The sequence below is a fragment of the Hypanus sabinus genome (assembly GCF_030144855.1).
Source record: "Hypanus sabinus isolate sHypSab1 chromosome X2 unlocalized genomic scaffold, sHypSab1.hap1 SUPER_X2_unloc_22, whole genome shotgun sequence".
Taxonomy (NCBI): domain Eukaryota; kingdom Metazoa; phylum Chordata; class Chondrichthyes; order Myliobatiformes; family Dasyatidae; genus Hypanus; species Hypanus sabinus.
The window spans coordinates 68,313-87,098 of record NW_026778993.1 but is presented as its reverse complement, the minus strand read 5'-3'; the positions used below and the strand labels follow the sequence as shown (position 1 = coordinate 87,098).

Here is an 18,786-nt window from a genome sequence, read left to right as displayed (position 1 = left end):
CCGACAGGAGAAGAGGCAAAGGAGGGCCACTGGCGCCTTGAAACCAGTTGCCCCGGGGGGATGGTTGCTCATCTGGGAGAGGGAAAACTCCGATTTCAAACCTCCGCTTCCACTAGCGGTGTTACCTGTGCAAAGTGTGGGTAACCTGACCCCACTAACCCAGGTATAATTTCAGGACCCCAAAACGGTCCCTCTGATCTTTGGGGGCCATTCTGCTGTCTACAAACTGCGGTAACCGTGTGAGTGAAAATAAATGAAAGCATTAGAAATGGCAGTGTATGGAATCATATTTTTATCATTTATAGACCAGTAGAGCAGATTAACTGAAGGTCTGTGTCTCTCATGTCTCTGCTGCGGTGTTAATACCGGGTCATGCCGCCTTCGGACCAGCCTTGGCCTTCTCAGCCGATTCAGCCTGAGAAGTATCGGAGGACAGTGTTGAAGTCACTTCCTGATGACTCTGGCCATTTGATGGCTGAAAAGGCCAATCGGTTGCTCAGAGATTGGTTCTACTGGCCGCTAATGAAGCTGGGGGTCGAAGAACACAGCAAGTCATGCATTCGATGCATACGGCGGAAGAGACTGTCTACGCGAGCAGCTCCCTTGTCACATTTGTAGAGTGCAGGACCTCTGGACCTGGTGTGTATGTATTTCCTGTTGATAGACCCCGATGCAGCAACGTGGCCAATGTATTAGTCATCACGGACCACTACACCAGATATGCACAGGCTTTCGCTACCAAGGATCAGAGGGCGTCCACGGTGGCCAGATTTTCACGGGAGCTGTATTTCATTTATTTTGGCCTCCACAGGCTGATCCACAGTGATCAGGTTGGAAGTTTGAGAGTAGGCTAATGGGCATACACTGCTACAACTGTACATTAAAGAAGCTACCGGGACACGCCATGTTATCTGATATCGGGCATGATCAGGAACAGTCAACTTGGATTTGTGCGTGGAAGGTCATGTTTGACAAACCTTATTGAACTTTTTGAAGAGTGTACGAGGAAACTTGACGATGGTAAAGCAGTGGATGTTGGCTCTCTGGACTTCAGTAGGGTCTTTGACAAAGTTCCACATGGAAAGCTAGTTAGGAAGATTCAATCTTTAGGTGTTAATATTGAAGTAGTAAAATGGATTCAGCAGTGGCTGGATAGGAGGTGCCAGAGAGTAGTGGTGGATAACTGTTTGTCAGGTTGGAGGCCGGTGACTAGTGGTGTGTCTTAGGGATCTGTACTGGGTCCAATGTTGTTTGTCAGATACGTTAATGATCTGGATGATGGGGTGGTAAATTGGATTAGTAAGCATGCAGATGATACCAAGATAGGCGGCGTTGTGGATAATGAAGTAGGTTTTCAAAGCTTGCAGAGAGATTTAGGCCAGTTGGCACTGTGATCTGAAAGATGGCTGGTCATCTTTCTGAAATCTGCAATGTCATCTGAAAGATGTCATTGGAGAGAGTCCAGAGGAGGTTCACAAGGATGATTTTGGGAATGAAGGGGTTAAAATATGAGGAGCACTTGGCAGCTTTGACCCTGTGCTCACTGGAACTCAGGAAAATGCGGGGGAATCTCATTGAAACCTACCGAATGTTAAAAGGACTGGATAAGGTGGATGTGGAGAAGGTATTTCCTGTGGTGGGGCACAGCCACAAAGTTGAGGGGCCACCATTTCAAACAGATGTAAGCAGGGTATATATTGTTTTATTATTAGCCAGGATGTATTGAATCTGTAGAATGCTCTGCCACAGACTGTGGTGGAGGCCGAGTGCGTGGGCATATTCAAAGCGGGACTTACTCGTTTCCTGATTGTTCAGGACATCAAAGAATATGGCGAGAGGTCAGGTGTATGGGGTTGAGTGCGATCCGGGATCAGCCATCATGGAAAGGCGGCAGACTCGATGGGCTGAATGGCCTACGTCCGTTCCTATCACTGAACGTCTCTGGACACAAGCCCCCTCATTCATGATGAATCCCCTCTGCTTTGTCTTCCAGCACAAAACATCCGTCGTACAGAATGCTCAGCAGAACTGAATGCACTTTTCAAGAACGTTGGCAAGTCAGGCAACATCTGTTGAGGGGAATAGAGTCGATGTTTGGGACAGACCCCCTCCCTTACGGCTATGACTAAGGCTCTTCGACCCAACCTTTCCAACCTGTCCTGGTGTCTATTTAAACTAATCCCTCTGCATGCCCTTGATATAGAACATAGAAATCTACAGCACAATACAGGCTCTTCAGCCCACAAAGTTGTACCGACCATGTAACCTACTCCAGAAACTGCATAAGATCAAGTATAACCCTCTATGTTTCTAAGCTCCATGTACCTATCGAAGAATCTCCACCTCCACTACCATTTCCTCGGTACCGAATTCCAAGCAGCTTAAAACTAGGTCCTCTCGTGTTAGTCACTTCAAGCCTGGGAAAATGCCTCTGGCTATCCACATGGTCAAAGCCTCTCATCATCTTATACATCTCTATCAGGTCACCTCTCATCCTCCGTCGCTCCAAGAAGGAAAGGCCAAGTTCACTCAATCTATTCTCATAAGGCATGCTCTCCAATCCAATAGCAACATCCTTGTAAATCTACTCTACACTCTCTATATTATCCACATCCTTCCTGTAGTGAGGTCACCAGAACTGAACACAGGACTCCCAAATGGGGTCCAACTAAGCCCACAGCCCTGCCGTGTTGGGGTACAATTACTTTTGTACAGGTTAGGAGAAATATAGCTTCAACATCACCTCACAGCTCTTGAACTCAATCCCACGGTTGATGAAGGGCATCACACCAGACCCCTTCCTAACAACACTGCCAACCTCCACAGCAGCGTTGATGGTCGTATGGACATGGACCCCAAGATCTCTTTGACCTTCCACACTGCCTAGAGTCTTACCATTAATATTATATTCTGTGTTCAAATCTGACCTGCAGAAATGAATCTCTTCATCTGTGTTAAACTCCATCTGCCACTTCCCAGTTCTGCATCCGAGGCGAGGAGATAGATTGCTGAGCCTCTGGCTAGGATCATTATGTCCTCATTGTCCACGGGAATGGTCCCGGAGGATTGGAGGGAGGCGGATGTTCTCCCCTTGTTCAAAAAGGGTAGTAGGGATAGGCCGGATAATTTTAGACCACTGAGCCTTACATCTGTGATGGGAAAGCTGTTGGAAAAGATTCAGAAAGATAGGATCTATTGGCATTTAGAGAATCATGGTCTGATCAGTGACAGTCAGCATGGCTTTCTGAAGGGCAGATCATGTCTAACAAGGGTGATGGATTTCTTTTAGGAGGTGACTAGGAGATGAGGGTCGTGCAGTGGATGTGATCTATATGGATTTTAGTAATGCATTTGATAAGGTTCCACACGGTAGGCTTCTTCAGAAAGTCAGAAGGCATGGGATCCAGGGATGTTTGACCAGCTGGATTCAGAATTGGCTTGCCTGCAGAAAAAAGAGAGTTGTGGTGGAGGGTGAACATTCGGATTGGAGGGTTGTGTCTAGTGGTGTCCCACAAGGATCAGTTCTGGGACCCCTACTTTTCGTGATTTTTATTAACGACCTGGATGTGGGGGTAGAAGGATGGGTTGGCAAGTTTGCAGAAGACACAAAGGTTGGTGGTGTTGCGGATAGTGCAGAGGATTGTCAAAGATTGCAGAGAGACATTGATAGGATGCAGGAGTGGGCTGAGAAGTGGCAGATAGAGTTCAACCTGGAGAAGTGTGAGGTGCTACACTTTGGAAGGACAAACTCCAATGCAGTGTACAAAGTAAATGGCAGGATACTTCGCAGTGCAGCAGAGCAGAGGGATCTGGGGCTACATGTACACAGATCCCTGAAAGTTGCCTCACAGGTAGACAAAGTAGTTAAGAAATCTTATGGGGTGTTAGCTTTCATAAGTCGAGGAATAGAGTTTAAGAGTCGCGATGTAATGACACAGCTCTATAAAACTCTGGTTGGGCCAGACTTGGAGTACTCTGTCCAGTTCTGGTCACCTCACTATAAGAAGGAAGTGGAAGCATTGGAAAGGATACAGAGGAGATTTACCAGAATGCTGCCTGGTTTAGAGAGTATGGATTGTGATCTGAGATTAAGCGAGCTAGAACTTTACTCTCTGGAGAGAAGGAGAATGAGAGGAGAAATGATAGAGGTTTAGTTGATATTAAGGGGAACAGACAGAGTGGACAGCCCGCGCCTCTTCCCCAGGGCATCACTGCTCAATACAAGAGGACATAGCTTTAAGGAAAGGGGAGGGAGGTTCAAGAGGGATATTAGAGGAAGATTTTATACTCAGAGAGTGGTTGGTGCGTGGAATGCACTGCTGGAGTCACTGGTGGAGGCAGATACACTAGTGAAGTTTAAGACACTACTAGATAGGTATCTGGAGGAATGTAAGCTTAGGGAGGCAGAGTTTAAGGGTTGGCGCAACATTGTTGGCCGAAGGGCCTGTACTGCGCTGGATTGTTCTATGTTCTATCTATTTCTCGCTGGAATCTCTCTTTTAATTTATTTTTTTATTGAAGGCACGACGCAGCACATTTTGCTTTTATACCTTACCCCGAAACAACACCACAATGTCATCAGTGGGGCCTTCTGGGAGTTGTAGTCATAAGTCCTCGCTGGCTCACTGTCAAAGCATGTTTCGTCAGCCACCACAGACGTCACCGAAACAGACCCTCCGAGGCGGGAAGGGGAATCACACCCGTCCTTGTGGGCGCCGAGGCCGGCGACACCGACAGAAGCGACTCGCTGATCTCCGCCATGGCGATGGAGCGGAAGAGGAGGGGCTGATCTTGGGCCGATTTCCTCCAACCTATCGTAGGCAACCCTGCTGTCATTGGCTGTACTGCCTGTGGCTCGAATGGGAACTCAGAGGGTGATTAGTTTACATGAACGTCAGTCAGTATTCCTATCTTTATGAGTTTGGAATTGGAATTATAACGGAACAGGAAGCAAATTGGGAGAAATGTGAGTTTTTATGTGATGGTGCATCAGTCTCGAAGTGACATTATTAACAATAAAAGGGCAAAGGTGAGGAAGGAGCTGATTTACCGGAGGTAAAGCAGGGAAGGTTGTGTTATTAGCTGGGCCATTTGTTGAGATTCATAATCAGGATAATTTAAGTAAAGAAGTTAAACAATGTAGGGATATGTTTTTCAGTGCTGGAATGATGTGCTGCAAGTCAGCTGTAGCAATGATAGTATCACTGATGGAGAGATTTCTTTGTATGAATTTAAGACGTCTATTAATAATGCAGGTCAGGTGTTCCCTGGAAAGAGTGATATTTGAAATTGTAATTGTATATAATTCGCTTTTGTGAAAATATTAAATGATTGAATTGTGCATCTACTTTCCTCATGGAAAATGGAAATATTCTAAAACCTATTCTAAAACCTGGCAGATCCCCGTTTGATCCTTCTAGTTAAGGGCCTATATCGTGAAAGTCTCATTTATGTAAACTTATAGAATGTATGGTAATGAAGCGCTTGAGTTATATTTTGGAAAGGGTGGTGATAAAGTGTTTTCTTAGAGTGGATATTGGAAGGGTTAAATGACATTAGATTCAGTTTGAGGTTTGGAAGATGATATTCGAAAAGCACAATTAAATAAAGATGTTTTAATAGCAGTATTTCTTGATACTGAAAAGGGAAATGATATGGAAGAAAGGACTTTTGATTAAATTAAGAGTGAGGGGGACATTGTATAATTTTTCTGAGTTTTTTTTGGATTGTCTGTCGAAGTCCCGGTTGGCATGTTATGTTTGTGTTTCTATGAGATAGAGAATGGGATCCCACAAGGCAGTATTTGTAGCCCTTCATTATTTAATATTATGATTAATGATATTTTCTCTAAGATGGGAAAATGGGATACCCTGTGTAAATCACAATATACAGATGACGTAGCTTTATAGATTAGAGGTATTAATTGCAATTTACAAATAATAGGTCAAACAGTGGGCAGATTGATGAGGATTTTAAGGTTTCAGTCGTTAAAACACATTACGTGGTTTACAAACAGCATTAATAGACTTGCACATGATTTTAAATTATGTCATTAATATCTTGAGGAAGTGTCAGTGGTAAGATTTCTCAGTATGTGGATGGATATTAAGCTGACATGGAAGCACCTATCAGTGAAATATTTGATAAATGTAAAGGAGCTTCAAATCTCCTCAGGCATCTATGTGGGTATTCTTGGGTGCAACATGAAAATCTTTGTTCATCAATTATATTTGTTTGATTTGATCTGTTCTTGATTATGTCTGTGTGGCTTATGGATCAGTTTCAACTTCAAACTAAAAATGTTTGTATGTGATACAATTACAGGCTTTAAGATTGTTTTCTAGTGCAGTAATGTTGTCTCCTGTTTTGGCTTTACTGATTGCAATGGGTCAATTGCCCTGAAAGTAACAGAGGTTCAAGTTGATGTCAACATACTGGATTAATTTGCGGGGGCAAGGAAATGATCATGCTGTTAAAGGTGTGCTGGAGAACGGTTGGGGACATCACAAGAAGAGTGTTTTTTTTGGGTGGCTGTGTTCTTTCCACGCTGGGAAAATGGGTGTATTTGATGATCCAATATGTCCCACTGTAGATTTCTCCGTAACCCCACCATGTTTTTTCCAATGACTTCAGTTGATTTTAGGTTACCCGATCGGATTCGGTTCTGCCTGAGAGTCTGTTGATTCATCAGTATGTTAATGAAAGTTATTATCATACAGTAACCATTTTTACCGATGAATCAAAAGATAAGTGAACTGGAGATAATGGTGTGGCTGTTTTTGTGTGCCTGAATTGCAGGTAATGATAAAGAAATGACATAGCCATTTATCAGCATAGAAAGCAAAATTCTTTGCCAACAGTTTAGGCTTTTACTGAGTGGATGAAATTGGTCCTTATAATTTGCTCAGAATACATTTCGGTTTTGATGAGTCTTAAACACGTCATTCTGGCAGTAGGTCAGATTGACTGTTGGAAACTTGTCAAACGGTATTTCATATATAAAGTTTGATTTATATGTCTGCACATTATGGGCCCTGCAAATCACACTGCTGAGGGAAATGATGATGTTGACTGTTTAGCACCAAAAGCTGTTAAATGTTAAGCTGTGGATATAGTCCTTCCACTTAGTAAATTAGAAGCTAAAGGGTTGGTAGTGCTAAGAATTAGGGGCTTTTGGCACGACGTAGGATAATGGACATAAGGACAGACACCTTTACAGAATACATAAACCTGTTGTTTTTATAGAAGAAGGGCTGAAAACAAAGGAAGCAATGATATTGACATGACATAGAAATGTCCACACTATGCTTAATTATGCCTTGTAACGAATTGGAAAACTTCATTCTGTGTCGTGTACATTTTGTCATTATGAAACTGTCGAAACGCATGCCATTTTAATGTGAAGCGTACTGTCTTCAGTACAATCTTTGCGAGGGAAGATAGTTTTCAGATAAAAACTATTAAATTATGGGACTGACTTTAAATCAATTCACAGGTTGAGCTGGAAAAGGCATGTAATAATTGTGTTAAACCCAAGGAAATGACATATAGGGTAGCAAAGGTGAGTGGGATGTTGGATTATTGGGATGCTCTTGAAATCCAACTAAAGGCAACGAAAAAAAAAACATAAGAATGGTCAGGACGAAATATGAGGGCAAACTGGCCAATAATATAAATCAGGATACTAAAAGTTTAGTTTTCAGTTACATGAAGAGTGAAAGGGAGATGAGAGTTTATAGTGGACCACTTGAAAATGATGCTGGTGAAGTAGTGATGGGGGATAAAGAAATGGCAGATGAACTTAATGAACAATCACTCTCTTTTTCGGTCAGAACCTCCCCCACTTGTCCCATATCACCTGTCTCATTACGGGGGGGACTTTAGGACCCGGGGGAGCTCAGGACCCGCCGCCCATAGCTGCTGCTGAATCCCCGGTGTTTCTGTTCGGTTGACGGATGCAGTGAATGAGTTAAAATTAATCGATCAATAATTCTCATGTCGTATTTATTTCACTCCATAGAACCATAGAACACGACAGCACAGAAAACAGGCCATTTGGTGCTTCTAGTCTGTGCGGAAACTTTATTCCGCTCGTCCCATTGACCTGCACCCAGTCTGTAACCATCCAGACCTCTCCCATCCAGGTATCTATCCAATTTATTCTTAGAACTTAAAAGTGAGCCCGGATTTACCACGTCAGATGGCAGCTCGTTCCACACTCCCACCACTTTCTGAGTGAAGAAGTTCCTCCTCATGTTCCCCCTAAAATTTTCCCCTTTCACCCTAAAACCATGTCCTCTCGTATTTATCTGTCCTAATCTAAATGGAAAGAGCCTACTCGCATTTACTGTCTATATCCCCCATAATTTTCAAAACCTCTATCAAATCTCCCCTCATTCTTCTATGCTTCAAGGAATAAAGTCCTAACCTGTTCAATCTTTCCCTGTAATTGAACTCCTGAAGACCTGGCAAGATGCTAGTAAATCTCTGCACTCTTTAAATCTCTCCAACCTCTCCATGGATACCTCATGTCTGAACTTCCTGAACTAACCTCCCATGTGGGACCTTGTAAAAAGGCCTTTCTAAAGTTCATGGAGACAACATCTACAGCCTTTCCTTCACCTACTTTGCTGGTAACCTCCTCGAAAAACTCTTCAAGATTCATTTATCACGATCTACCATGCACAAAGCCATAGGGACTATCCTTAATCAGCCCTTGGCTGTCCAAATACTTGTAAATCTGATCTCTCTGAACATCTTCCGATAATTTACCTACCTCTGATGTCAGGCACACTGGCCTGTAATTACCTGATTTACTATTGGAGCCTTTTTAAAACAATGGAATAACAAGAGCCACCCTCCGGCACTGCACTCGTGGCTGAGGACATTTTAAATATTTCTGTCAGGGCCCCTGCAATTTCTACTCCAGTCTCTCTGAAGGTCCGAGGAAATATCAAGTCAGGACCGAGGGAATTATCTAACTTTATGCGCTGTAAGGCAGCAAGCAACTCCTCCTTTTTAATCTACAAATGTTCCATGACACCACTGCTTGTTTCCCTTCCTTCCATATACACTCTGCCAGTTACCTGAGTAAATACTGATGCAAAAAAGCTGTTTAAGATCTCCCCCATCTCGAAAGGCTCCACACATAGACGACCACACTGATTTTCTAGGGGACCAATTTTGGCACTTACTATCCTTTTACTCGTAATATACTTGTAGAAACCCTTCAGGTTTTCTTTCACATTATTTGCCAAAGCCACCCTCATGTCTTCTTTTTTTCCTTCGTGATTTTCTTCTTTAGTATTTTCTTACGTTTTCTATACTGTTTAAATAACTCATTTGCTCTTTGTTGCCTCTACCTGCTATACACTTCTCTCTTTTTCTTAACCAGATCGCCAATATCCCTTGAAAACCAAGGTTCTCTATGCCTGTTAACTTTGTCTTTAATCCTGGCAGGAAAATGCAAACTCTGCACCCTCAAAATTTCACATTTGGAGGCCTTCCACTTACTGAACACATCCTTGTCAGGAAAAAAAAAACTTATCCCAATCCACTCTTCCTAGATCCTTTTTAATTTAAACAAAATTAGCCCTTCCGCTATTTAGAACCTCAACTCGATGACCAGGCCTACCCTTATCCATAATTAACTTGAAACTGATGACATTATGGTCACTGGACCCAAAATGTTCGCCTACACATACTTCTGTCACCTGACCTGCCTGGTTTCCTAATAGGCGATCAAGTATTGCATCCTCTCTCGTAGGTACCTCTATATATTGATTTAGAAAACTTTCCTGAAAACATTTCACAAACTCTAAGCCATTCAGCGCTATTACATTTTGGGAGTCCCAGTCAATATGTGGAAAGTTAAAATCCCCTACTATTACAACTTCCTGTTTCTTACATCGGTCTACTATCTTTATACAGATTTGCTCCTCCAATTCTCTCTGACTATTCGGCCGTCGATAATACACCCCTATTAGTGTGGTCACACCTTTCCCGTTCCTCAGCTCCACCCATATGACCTCTGTAGACAAACCCTCCGTGCTGTCCTGTCTACGCACAGCTGTGATATTTTCCACGACTAGTAACGCCACTCCTCCCCCTTTCATCCCTCCCCCTCTATCATGTCTGAAACAACGAATATTTCTATCATGTAAAAACCTTAGGGGGGAGGTTATATTTTTGTATTAATATATTAAAACTAAATGATAAATTCTACCAATGGAACCTTTTACTAAAGGATTCAGATTCAAAATAGTATCCAACAAATCAGACTCTTGCATATATGGAAACTTAGATAATTATTTTTGTAAAAAATGTCTAACCTGAAGATATTGTAGTAAGTGTGTATGAGAGAGAGAATATTTGCTAATCAACTCTTCAAAAGTCATCAATCGACCATCACAAAATAAATGATAATAAAAATAAATAAATCTCCAAAAAAAAAAACAGATCCCCTTAATCACTAAGGATTAAACAAGTTTGGGAGAGAGAACATAATATGACCTTTGTTAATGAAGATGGTCAATTCTTTAATATGAACCAATCAGTGTTTAATTCAATTTAACATTTTTCACTGTTACTATTGAATAAAGGTGAGACTATCCAAAATTTTTCCCAACATAGACAATTATTGCGATAGGTATAAAACTGAATTAGCCAATATTTCACATATATTCTGGTCATGTTCTTCATCAAAATCTTTTTGGAAATCTTTACTTTCTACAATTTCTAAAGCTCTGAAAATTAATTTACAACTTAATGTACAAACCTTTGATTTCTGTCTATACATGCTTGACATTTATCCTCCTCCACCTCACTATCTGCTCTGACACTCTGGTTCCCCTCCCTCTCCAAGTCTTTTTACCCCCTTCCCCCCCCCCCCCCGAGCAGCACTGGCAAATCTATCCGCAGGGATGTTAGTCCCCCTCCAGTTCTGGGGCAAACCGTCCCGTCGGAACAGGCCCCACCTTCCCGGGAACAAAGCCCAATTGCCCAGAAACATGAAGCCCTCCCTTCTGCACCATCCCCTTAGCCACATATTTTGCTGCACTCTCCGCACATTTATATTTACAGGGACTTTACTCCTGACGCCGGTCCCGGGACCCGACCCGTTTACAGACCCGGAGCGGAACCGGAGCAGATTCTCAGCCACTGGTTTATATCCCAGGTCATGAAGAGAGGATAAAGTTTCCCCGTGAAGTTATTCCCAGTGAAGGTGTGGAGTTGGGACTTGGTCTCCGCGTTGTAAAATGAAACTGTCCCGGACTCGTAACCGAGATAAACTCCCACCCTCCCGGGGATGGGACCGGCAGCGAGACGGGACACGGGGGAGGGGCGAACGTCATAATCCCGATATAACACGTCACAATCCCGCCCGATGACCCACAATCCGGTCTCCGGACTCAGTCTGACCCATCCCTTCCTATCCACAGACTCTGCGACGACTCCCAGCCACCAGCTCCGAAACCCCGTCACCTCCACCTCCCAGTAATGTCTCCCCGATGTGAATCCCTCCGATCCCAGCACACAAGGCAGGTCTGTGAATCTCTTCCCGGTGTCAGGGAGATCCCTCCAGGTCCCGGTCCGTCTCACACTCTTCCGATCCTCAGACACCCAGAGACCCGGATTCGCCGTTTCCACATCCAGCGTGACAGAGTCTGTGGGGAGAAGCAGAGAATTAGAGAGTCACCGGGGATGGGGGGAGACTCGAGCAGCGCGGCCCCGGGGATCGAGGGGAGACTAGGGGCATCGTGGCCCCGGGAATCGGGGGGGGGGGGGTTTGGAGACTCGGGCGGCGCGGCCCCGGGGATCGTGGGGAGACTCGGGCGGCGAGGCCGCGGGGATCGGTGGGTGGAGACTCGGGCTGCGCGGCCCGGGGATCGGGGGGAGACTCGGACAGCGCGGCCCGGGAATCGATGGGGGGGGGGAGACACGGGCAGCGCGGCCCCGGAGATCGGGGGGGGGGACTCGGGCAGCGCGGCCCCGGGGATCGAGGGGAGACTAGGGGCATCGTGGCCCCGGGAATCGGGGGGGGGGGGGGGTTTGGAGACTCGGGCGGCGCGGCCCCGGGGATCGTGGGGAGACTCGGGCGGCGAGGCCCCGGGGATCGGTGGGTGGAGACTCGGGCTGCGCGGCCCGGGGATCGGGGGGAGACTCGGACAGCGCGGCCCGGGAATCGATGGGGGGGGGGGACTCGGGCGGCGCGGCCCCGGGGATCGGGGGGAGACTCGGGCGGCGAGGCCCCGGGGATCGGTGGGGGGAGACTCGGGCTGCGCGGCCCGGGGATCGGGGGGAGACCCGGGCGGCGCGGCCACGGGGATCGGCAGCGCGACCACGGGGATCGGGGGTGACTCAGGCAGCGCGGCCCCGGGGATCGGGGAGAGTTCCGCTGGACGGAGAGCAAAGAGACCCCTGGCCCTTGACTCCTCAGACAGGGGAAACATCCTCCCTCACTCCTGCCTGCTGACCCCTGAAAGAATTTGGTATTTCCATGAGACTTCCTCTCATTTTTCGAAACTGGGAACAGAGAACGTGGAGCAGTACAGCACAGGAACAGGCCCGTCATACAATGTTCACATTCATTTGTGAGTGGGAAGTGGGGCAGTGTGATGGTTTGAGACAGTAAAGGAGGTGATAATGGGAACCAGTAGGGGAGAGATGAATGGCAGATTGAATCAGGAGGGGGAGGGGTGGAAATCCTGTGGGTGAACTGTGTGTGTAGACGTAATGAGTAGCTGGAGGGGGCAAAGATGGCAGATGAGGATGACTTTGTCCCCTTTCCCACAACCCCATCCCCCGCAGCCCCTCATTATTACAGGGGATGAATTTGCAGGAACCCTTAAGCAACACAGGTCTTGATGAAGTGTCTCAGTCTGAACCGTGGACTGTTTACTCTTTTCATTAGAAATTTCCCGGCCTGCTGTTCCCCCAACATTTTTTTTAATTGAATTTTCAAATAGGTTACAGAAAGAAAAATCCCTTCCGCCTCTCCCCAACATCCCGATAGAAAAAAATAAAGAAAGAAAGAATATATATAACCAATACATTTATCTTCGGAGCACCTATATATTTAATCCTATTTTTTGTAATTAAGGGCGCCAAATTTTCAGAAATATTTTATATTTATCTCTTAAATTATAAGTAATTTTTTTCAAATGGAATGCAGCTAAAAATTTCATTCTTCTGACGATCTATACTTAAGTAAGAATCCGATTTCCAAGTAACTGCAATAGCCTTTTCTGCTACTGCAAATGCAATTTTTATGAATTTTTTCTGATGTTTATTCAATTTGGATTTTGATTTTATCCCTTCAATATCGCCTAGTAAAAACAATATTGGATTGTGTGGAAGTTGTATTCCAATAATTTGTTCCAGTAATACTCTTAAATTTGTCCAAAAAGGTTGAATTTTAGAACAAGTCCAAGTAGAGTATAAAAAATTACCAATCTCTTGATTACATCGAAAACATTGATCAGATAAATTTGAGTTTAATCTATTCATTTTTTGTGGTGTAATATATATTTGATATAAAAAGTTATATAGTACTAATCTTAGTCGAACATTTATTGTATTTGTCATACTGTCAAGACATAATCTTGACCAACATATTTCATCAATTTTAATGTTCAATTCAGTTTCCCATTTTTGTCTTGACTTATGAATTCCTTGTTTAATTGCCTGTTTTTGAATCAAATTATACATACCAGAAATAGTTCTTTAAATTTTTCCTTTATGAATTAAAGTTACTGTTTCATTAGGTTTCAGCAATAACATTGTTTGACCCGGTTTCCCTCTTAAATAAGTACTTAATTGGAAATGATAGAAAAGAGTGTTATTTGATATTTTATATTTGTTCTTTAATTGGACAAATGACATTAATATACCTCCTTCAAAACAGTCTCCTATATATCTAATCCCTTTGTGAAACCAGTTATATAAAAGTTGATTATCCATTGTAAAAGGGATAAGTTTATTTTGAATTAAAGATCTATTTGCTAATAAAGATTTCTTTATCTCATCATCAACATTTATCTTATTCCATCAATCAATCAACTGTTTTTGTATAGGAGATTCTTTCTTTTCCCGTATCCATTTAGATTCCCATTTATATATAAACTCTTCTGGTATATTTTCTCCTATTTTGTCACATTCTATTCTAATTCATGCTGGTTTATCTTCTTCAAGAAAAGATGCAATAAATGTAAGTTGATTTGCTTTGAAATAATTATTAAAATTTTGTAATTGTAACCCTCCTAGGTCAAATTTCCATGTCAATTTTTCCAACGATATTCTTGACACCTTACCTTTCCAATGGAATTTCCTCACACATTTATTTAACTCTTGAAAAAATTTCTGTGGTAATTGTATTGGTAATGTTTGGAATAAATATTGTAATCTAGGGAATATATTCATTTTTACAGCATTGACTCTACATATTAATGTTATTGGTAACATCATCCATTTATCAAGATCCTCTTGAATTTTTTTCAATAATGGCAAATAATTTAATTTATATAAATTCTTTTTATCATTATCAACACTTATACCTAAATATTTTATACCATTTATTGGCCATCTAAATAGTTATTAATCGACATTGACTATAATCTCCTTTAGTAAGTGGTAGAATTTCACTTTTATCCCAATTTATTTTGTACCCTGATATTTTCCCATATTCTTCCAATCTGGAATATAATTTACGCAATGAATGTAATGGGTTACTTAGATAAATCAGAATATCATCAACAAAAAAGCTAATCTTATATTCCTCCAGATTAACTGTGAAACCCATAATATCTGAGTCAGTTCTAATTAATTCAGCTAATGGTTCTATCGCCAACACATGGAAAGCAGGTGATAATGGACAACCTTGTCTAGTTGACCTTGTTAACTGAAATTATGTTGAAATTTGGCCATTTGTCGCCAATTTAACTTTGGGGTTAGCATTTAAGGTCTTAATCCATTTTATAAAAGATACTCCTAATCCATATTTTTCATATACCTTAGATAAAAAATCCCATTCCAATCTATCAAATGCTTTTTCTGCATCCAAAGCAACTGCTACACTCATTTCTTCCCTCTTTTGTGCCAAATGAATTATGCTAAGTAACCAAGTTACATTATCTGCCGATTGTCTATTTTTAACAAATCCTGTTTGGTCCATGTGTATTAATTTTGGTAAATAATTAGATAATCTGTTAGATAAAATCTTTGCTATTATTTTATAATCCGTGTTCAACAAAGTCAGTCAAATACAAAAAAGCCTCCTGTATAAATTTTACATCGTTTTCATTTGGTGCATAAATTTCTGAGTCCATAGTTCTGAAAAGATTTGACAATGTATAATTACATATCTTCCCGCAGAATCAATTAATACATTTTGTATTTTAATTGGTAAAGTTTTATTGTCCAAAATTGCAACTCCCCTCGCTTTTGAATTAAATGAAGCTGGTATAACATTTCGGACCCAATCTCTCTTTAATTTCTCATGTTCTATCTCTGTTAAAGATGTTTCTTGTATAAAAGCTATATCTATTTTAATTTTCTTAATGTATGTCAAAATTATTTTTCTTTTCACCGGTCCATTAAGCCCATTAACATTTAAACTTTAAAAAATCAGTAAATTCGTCATTATGTTTAACGTGACTACTCCAGTCTAAAATAATACAAAATATTTCAACTCTCATAGTACCTTGGGGAATTATTTTAAAATTCTCCATGTTGCTATGTGTCTCCCCTCCGATCATCCATGCAAAGAAAGAAAGATAAAAGAAAAATAAAACCCCATCTAATTTTGTGAATGAAAATAATCAAATTACCCCCCTTCGTTGTGCGGGTCATGGCAAACGCCATGATTACACACGTGAATCCCGTAGCATTCGATCCGAAGTTCCCCCAGCTCCCCCGTAACATGAAAAAGTATATATAAGAAAACATAATATCACTACTCTCGATTAATATTTCTCAATTTTTTACCTTTCTCCCCGTGTATCATATCATTAAAAGTATATTTAAATATTCTTCTGTCCTTAATGTCCATCAACTCACTTCAGTGTCCCTGTCTTCATCTTTAGTCTGTTTCACTTTTAAATCTTTACTGTGACTAGTAAATATTTGGGAGTTCTTGTGCAAACTCCTCTGCATCCCGATGATCAGTAAAAAAAAATATTTTCCGTCATCCAAATAAATTATCAGTGTTGCTGGGTGGCACAATATAAATTTATAACCCTTTTCCCATAAAACATTTTTCGCTGGCTTAAATTACTTCTTTCTCTTTAAAAGGTCATAACTTATATCAGGATAGAAAAGAACTGCTTTCCCTTCTATCATCAATTGCTCATTTTTCTTTCTGGCACATTGGGGAGCCGCCTTCAGGATCTTTTCTTTATCTTGATATCTTAAGCATTTTATCAAGATTGGTCGTGGGTTTTGATCTGAAAGCTCTGTGGACTCTTTCGATCTCAATCAACTGGGTTCCCTCTTCCATTTCCAAATTTTCCGGGATACATTTTTCAAACAAATTTTATTGGATCCTCTCCCTCTATCCCTTCTTTTAAGAACAACAATTTTAATATTATTTTGTCGACTAAAATTTTCAAGCACTCTATTTTTTCCAACAGACGTTTTTATCTGATGTCCAGGCAAGGGTATTGTCTTCCATTTTCTTCACTCTCTCAACAGTGTCTCCCGTTATTTCTTCCAGGTTTTTAACTTTCTTGTCCATTTTCTCCTGTTTTTTTCACCATTTTATCAAACATAGCCTTCATATTTTTAATATCTTCTTGTATTATTTTTAATTTCTTTAATTCATGCATTATTTGCACCAAAGAAGGAACTCTTACGTGTCCAAAACATCTTTCACCTCCAATCTCTTCCTGTTGTTCTTCTTTTACCTCCTCATCTTCATCTGTATGTTCCAGAGAATCCGAATCCACCGCGGGTTCATTTTCACTTCCGCTTCAAATGGTAGCTGGGATTTGTAGTTCAATATGCTCATGTTTGCGCACGACCTTTCCTGCGCGGACGCGCAGTTCCTGTTGTTCCTTCTTGGAGACGATAGATGCTGCGGGCGAATTCTGTTCTGTATCGCGGGTTGAGATGCACTTGAGTCCGATGTTTCTTCATGGTGGCTGGCTCAACTTGTATTATATTCAAAGTAATAGTATTCTTCCTTGTCTGTTTAGGAGGCATGTCTAAGGAAAATCCTGAGTAGTTTGGACGTAGGTTTTAGGAAATATTTACTAACTTTTCTTCACTTAAACTTTAAATTATTAGTTTTTTTACGGGAGAGCTGGATATCCGCGTCTCGATCCCACGTCATCACGTGCAGTTCCCCCCCTCCCCCAAACAATTTGTGTGTGTTACTCCGCTTTAAATATACTCAATTATTTGGCCTCCACAGCTGCCTGTGGCAGATTCACTAACCTGTGGATAAAGGAATTCCTCCTCATCTCTGTCCTGAATGGACATCCCTATAGTCGGAGGCTGTGCTTACCGTTCTCGACCCACCCACATCCTCCCAACATCAACTCTCTCCAGACAGGTGTCAGAGAGATCTGGCGAGACCCTTCATCAGGACCTGTGTAGCTTGGATTACCAGCATCTGCAGATTTTCTCCTGTTTGATTTTTAAAGCGAAGTTCAGAAGTAAACTTCTTGATTAGTCAGAGTCTCAAAGGTTATGGGGAGGAAGTGGGAGAATAGGGTTGAGAGGGATAATAAATCAGCCATTCTGCTAAACTCCGGTGAATACAGGCCCAGAACCATCAAACACTCCTCATATGTTAACTCTTACATTCCCGGAATCATTCTTGTGAATCTTCTGGACCCCCTCCAATGCCAGTACATGTTTTCCCATAAAAGGGACCCAAAACTGCTCACAATACTCCAAGTGTGGTTTGATCAATGCCTTATAAAACCTCAGCATTACATCCTTGCTCTTGTACTCTAATCCTCTGGAAATGAAAGCAAACATTGAGTTTACCAATCTTCCCACTGACACAAACTGCAAGTTAACCTTCAGGGAATCCTGCACAAGGACACCCATGTCCCTTTGCACCTCTGATTTTTTGAATTTCGCCCTGTTTACAGAATTGTCTATGTCTTTATTCCTTTGACCAAAGTAGTACCTGCCTAAGTTTGTACCTGCCAAACTCTACCTGTGCGACAAGATCCTTATTCCGTATACTGGTGCATTCAAATAAGACCATAAGACAAAGCAGCAGAAGCCGTCCATTCGGTCGTTTGAATCTGCTCCGCCATTTTATCATGAGCTGATCCATTTTCCCATTTATTCCCACTCCCCCACCTTCTCACCATGACCTCTGATGCCCTGGCTGCTCACATACCTATCAATTTCCGTCTTAAATACACCCAATGACTTGGCTTCCACTGCCGCAAGAAATTCACAGATTCACCATCCTCTAGCTAAAAAAAATTCTTTTCATCTCCGTTCTGAATGGGCGCCCTTCAATCCTTAATTCATGCTCTCTCGTATTAGACTCCCCCACCATGGGAAAGAACTTTGCCTTTTAACATTCGACATGTTTCTGTGAGGTTCTCCCTCATTCTTCTAAACTCCACGGAGTACAGTCCAAGAGCGGTCAAATGTTCCACATACGTTAACCCTCTCATTCCAGGAATCATTCTAGTGAATCTTCTCTGAACCCTCTCCATTGTCAGAAAATCCTTTCATAAATAAGGAGCCCAAGACTGCACACAGTATTCCAAGTGAGGTTTTACCAGTGCCTTATAGAGCCTCAACATCACATCCCTGCTC

General features: G+C 42.1%; 1 protein-coding gene across 1 annotated transcript in view; it reads right to left on the bottom strand.

Moving 5' to 3' along the window:
* Positions 1 to 509: 509 nt before the first annotated feature.
* The window catches only part of LOC132385797 (E3 ubiquitin-protein ligase TRIM35-like), a 29,290-nt gene continuing 11,013 nt past the window's right edge, over positions 510 to 18,786 (bottom strand). Inside the window, exons 5-6 of the mRNA XM_059958019.1 lie at positions 11,162 to 11,274; positions 510 to 528 (exon numbers count right to left, since the gene is read on the bottom strand). Of these exons, the coding sequence (XP_059814002.1) occupies positions 510 to 528; positions 11,162 to 11,274 (132 nt within the window). The remainder of the gene's footprint in view (positions 529 to 11,161; positions 11,275 to 18,786) is intronic.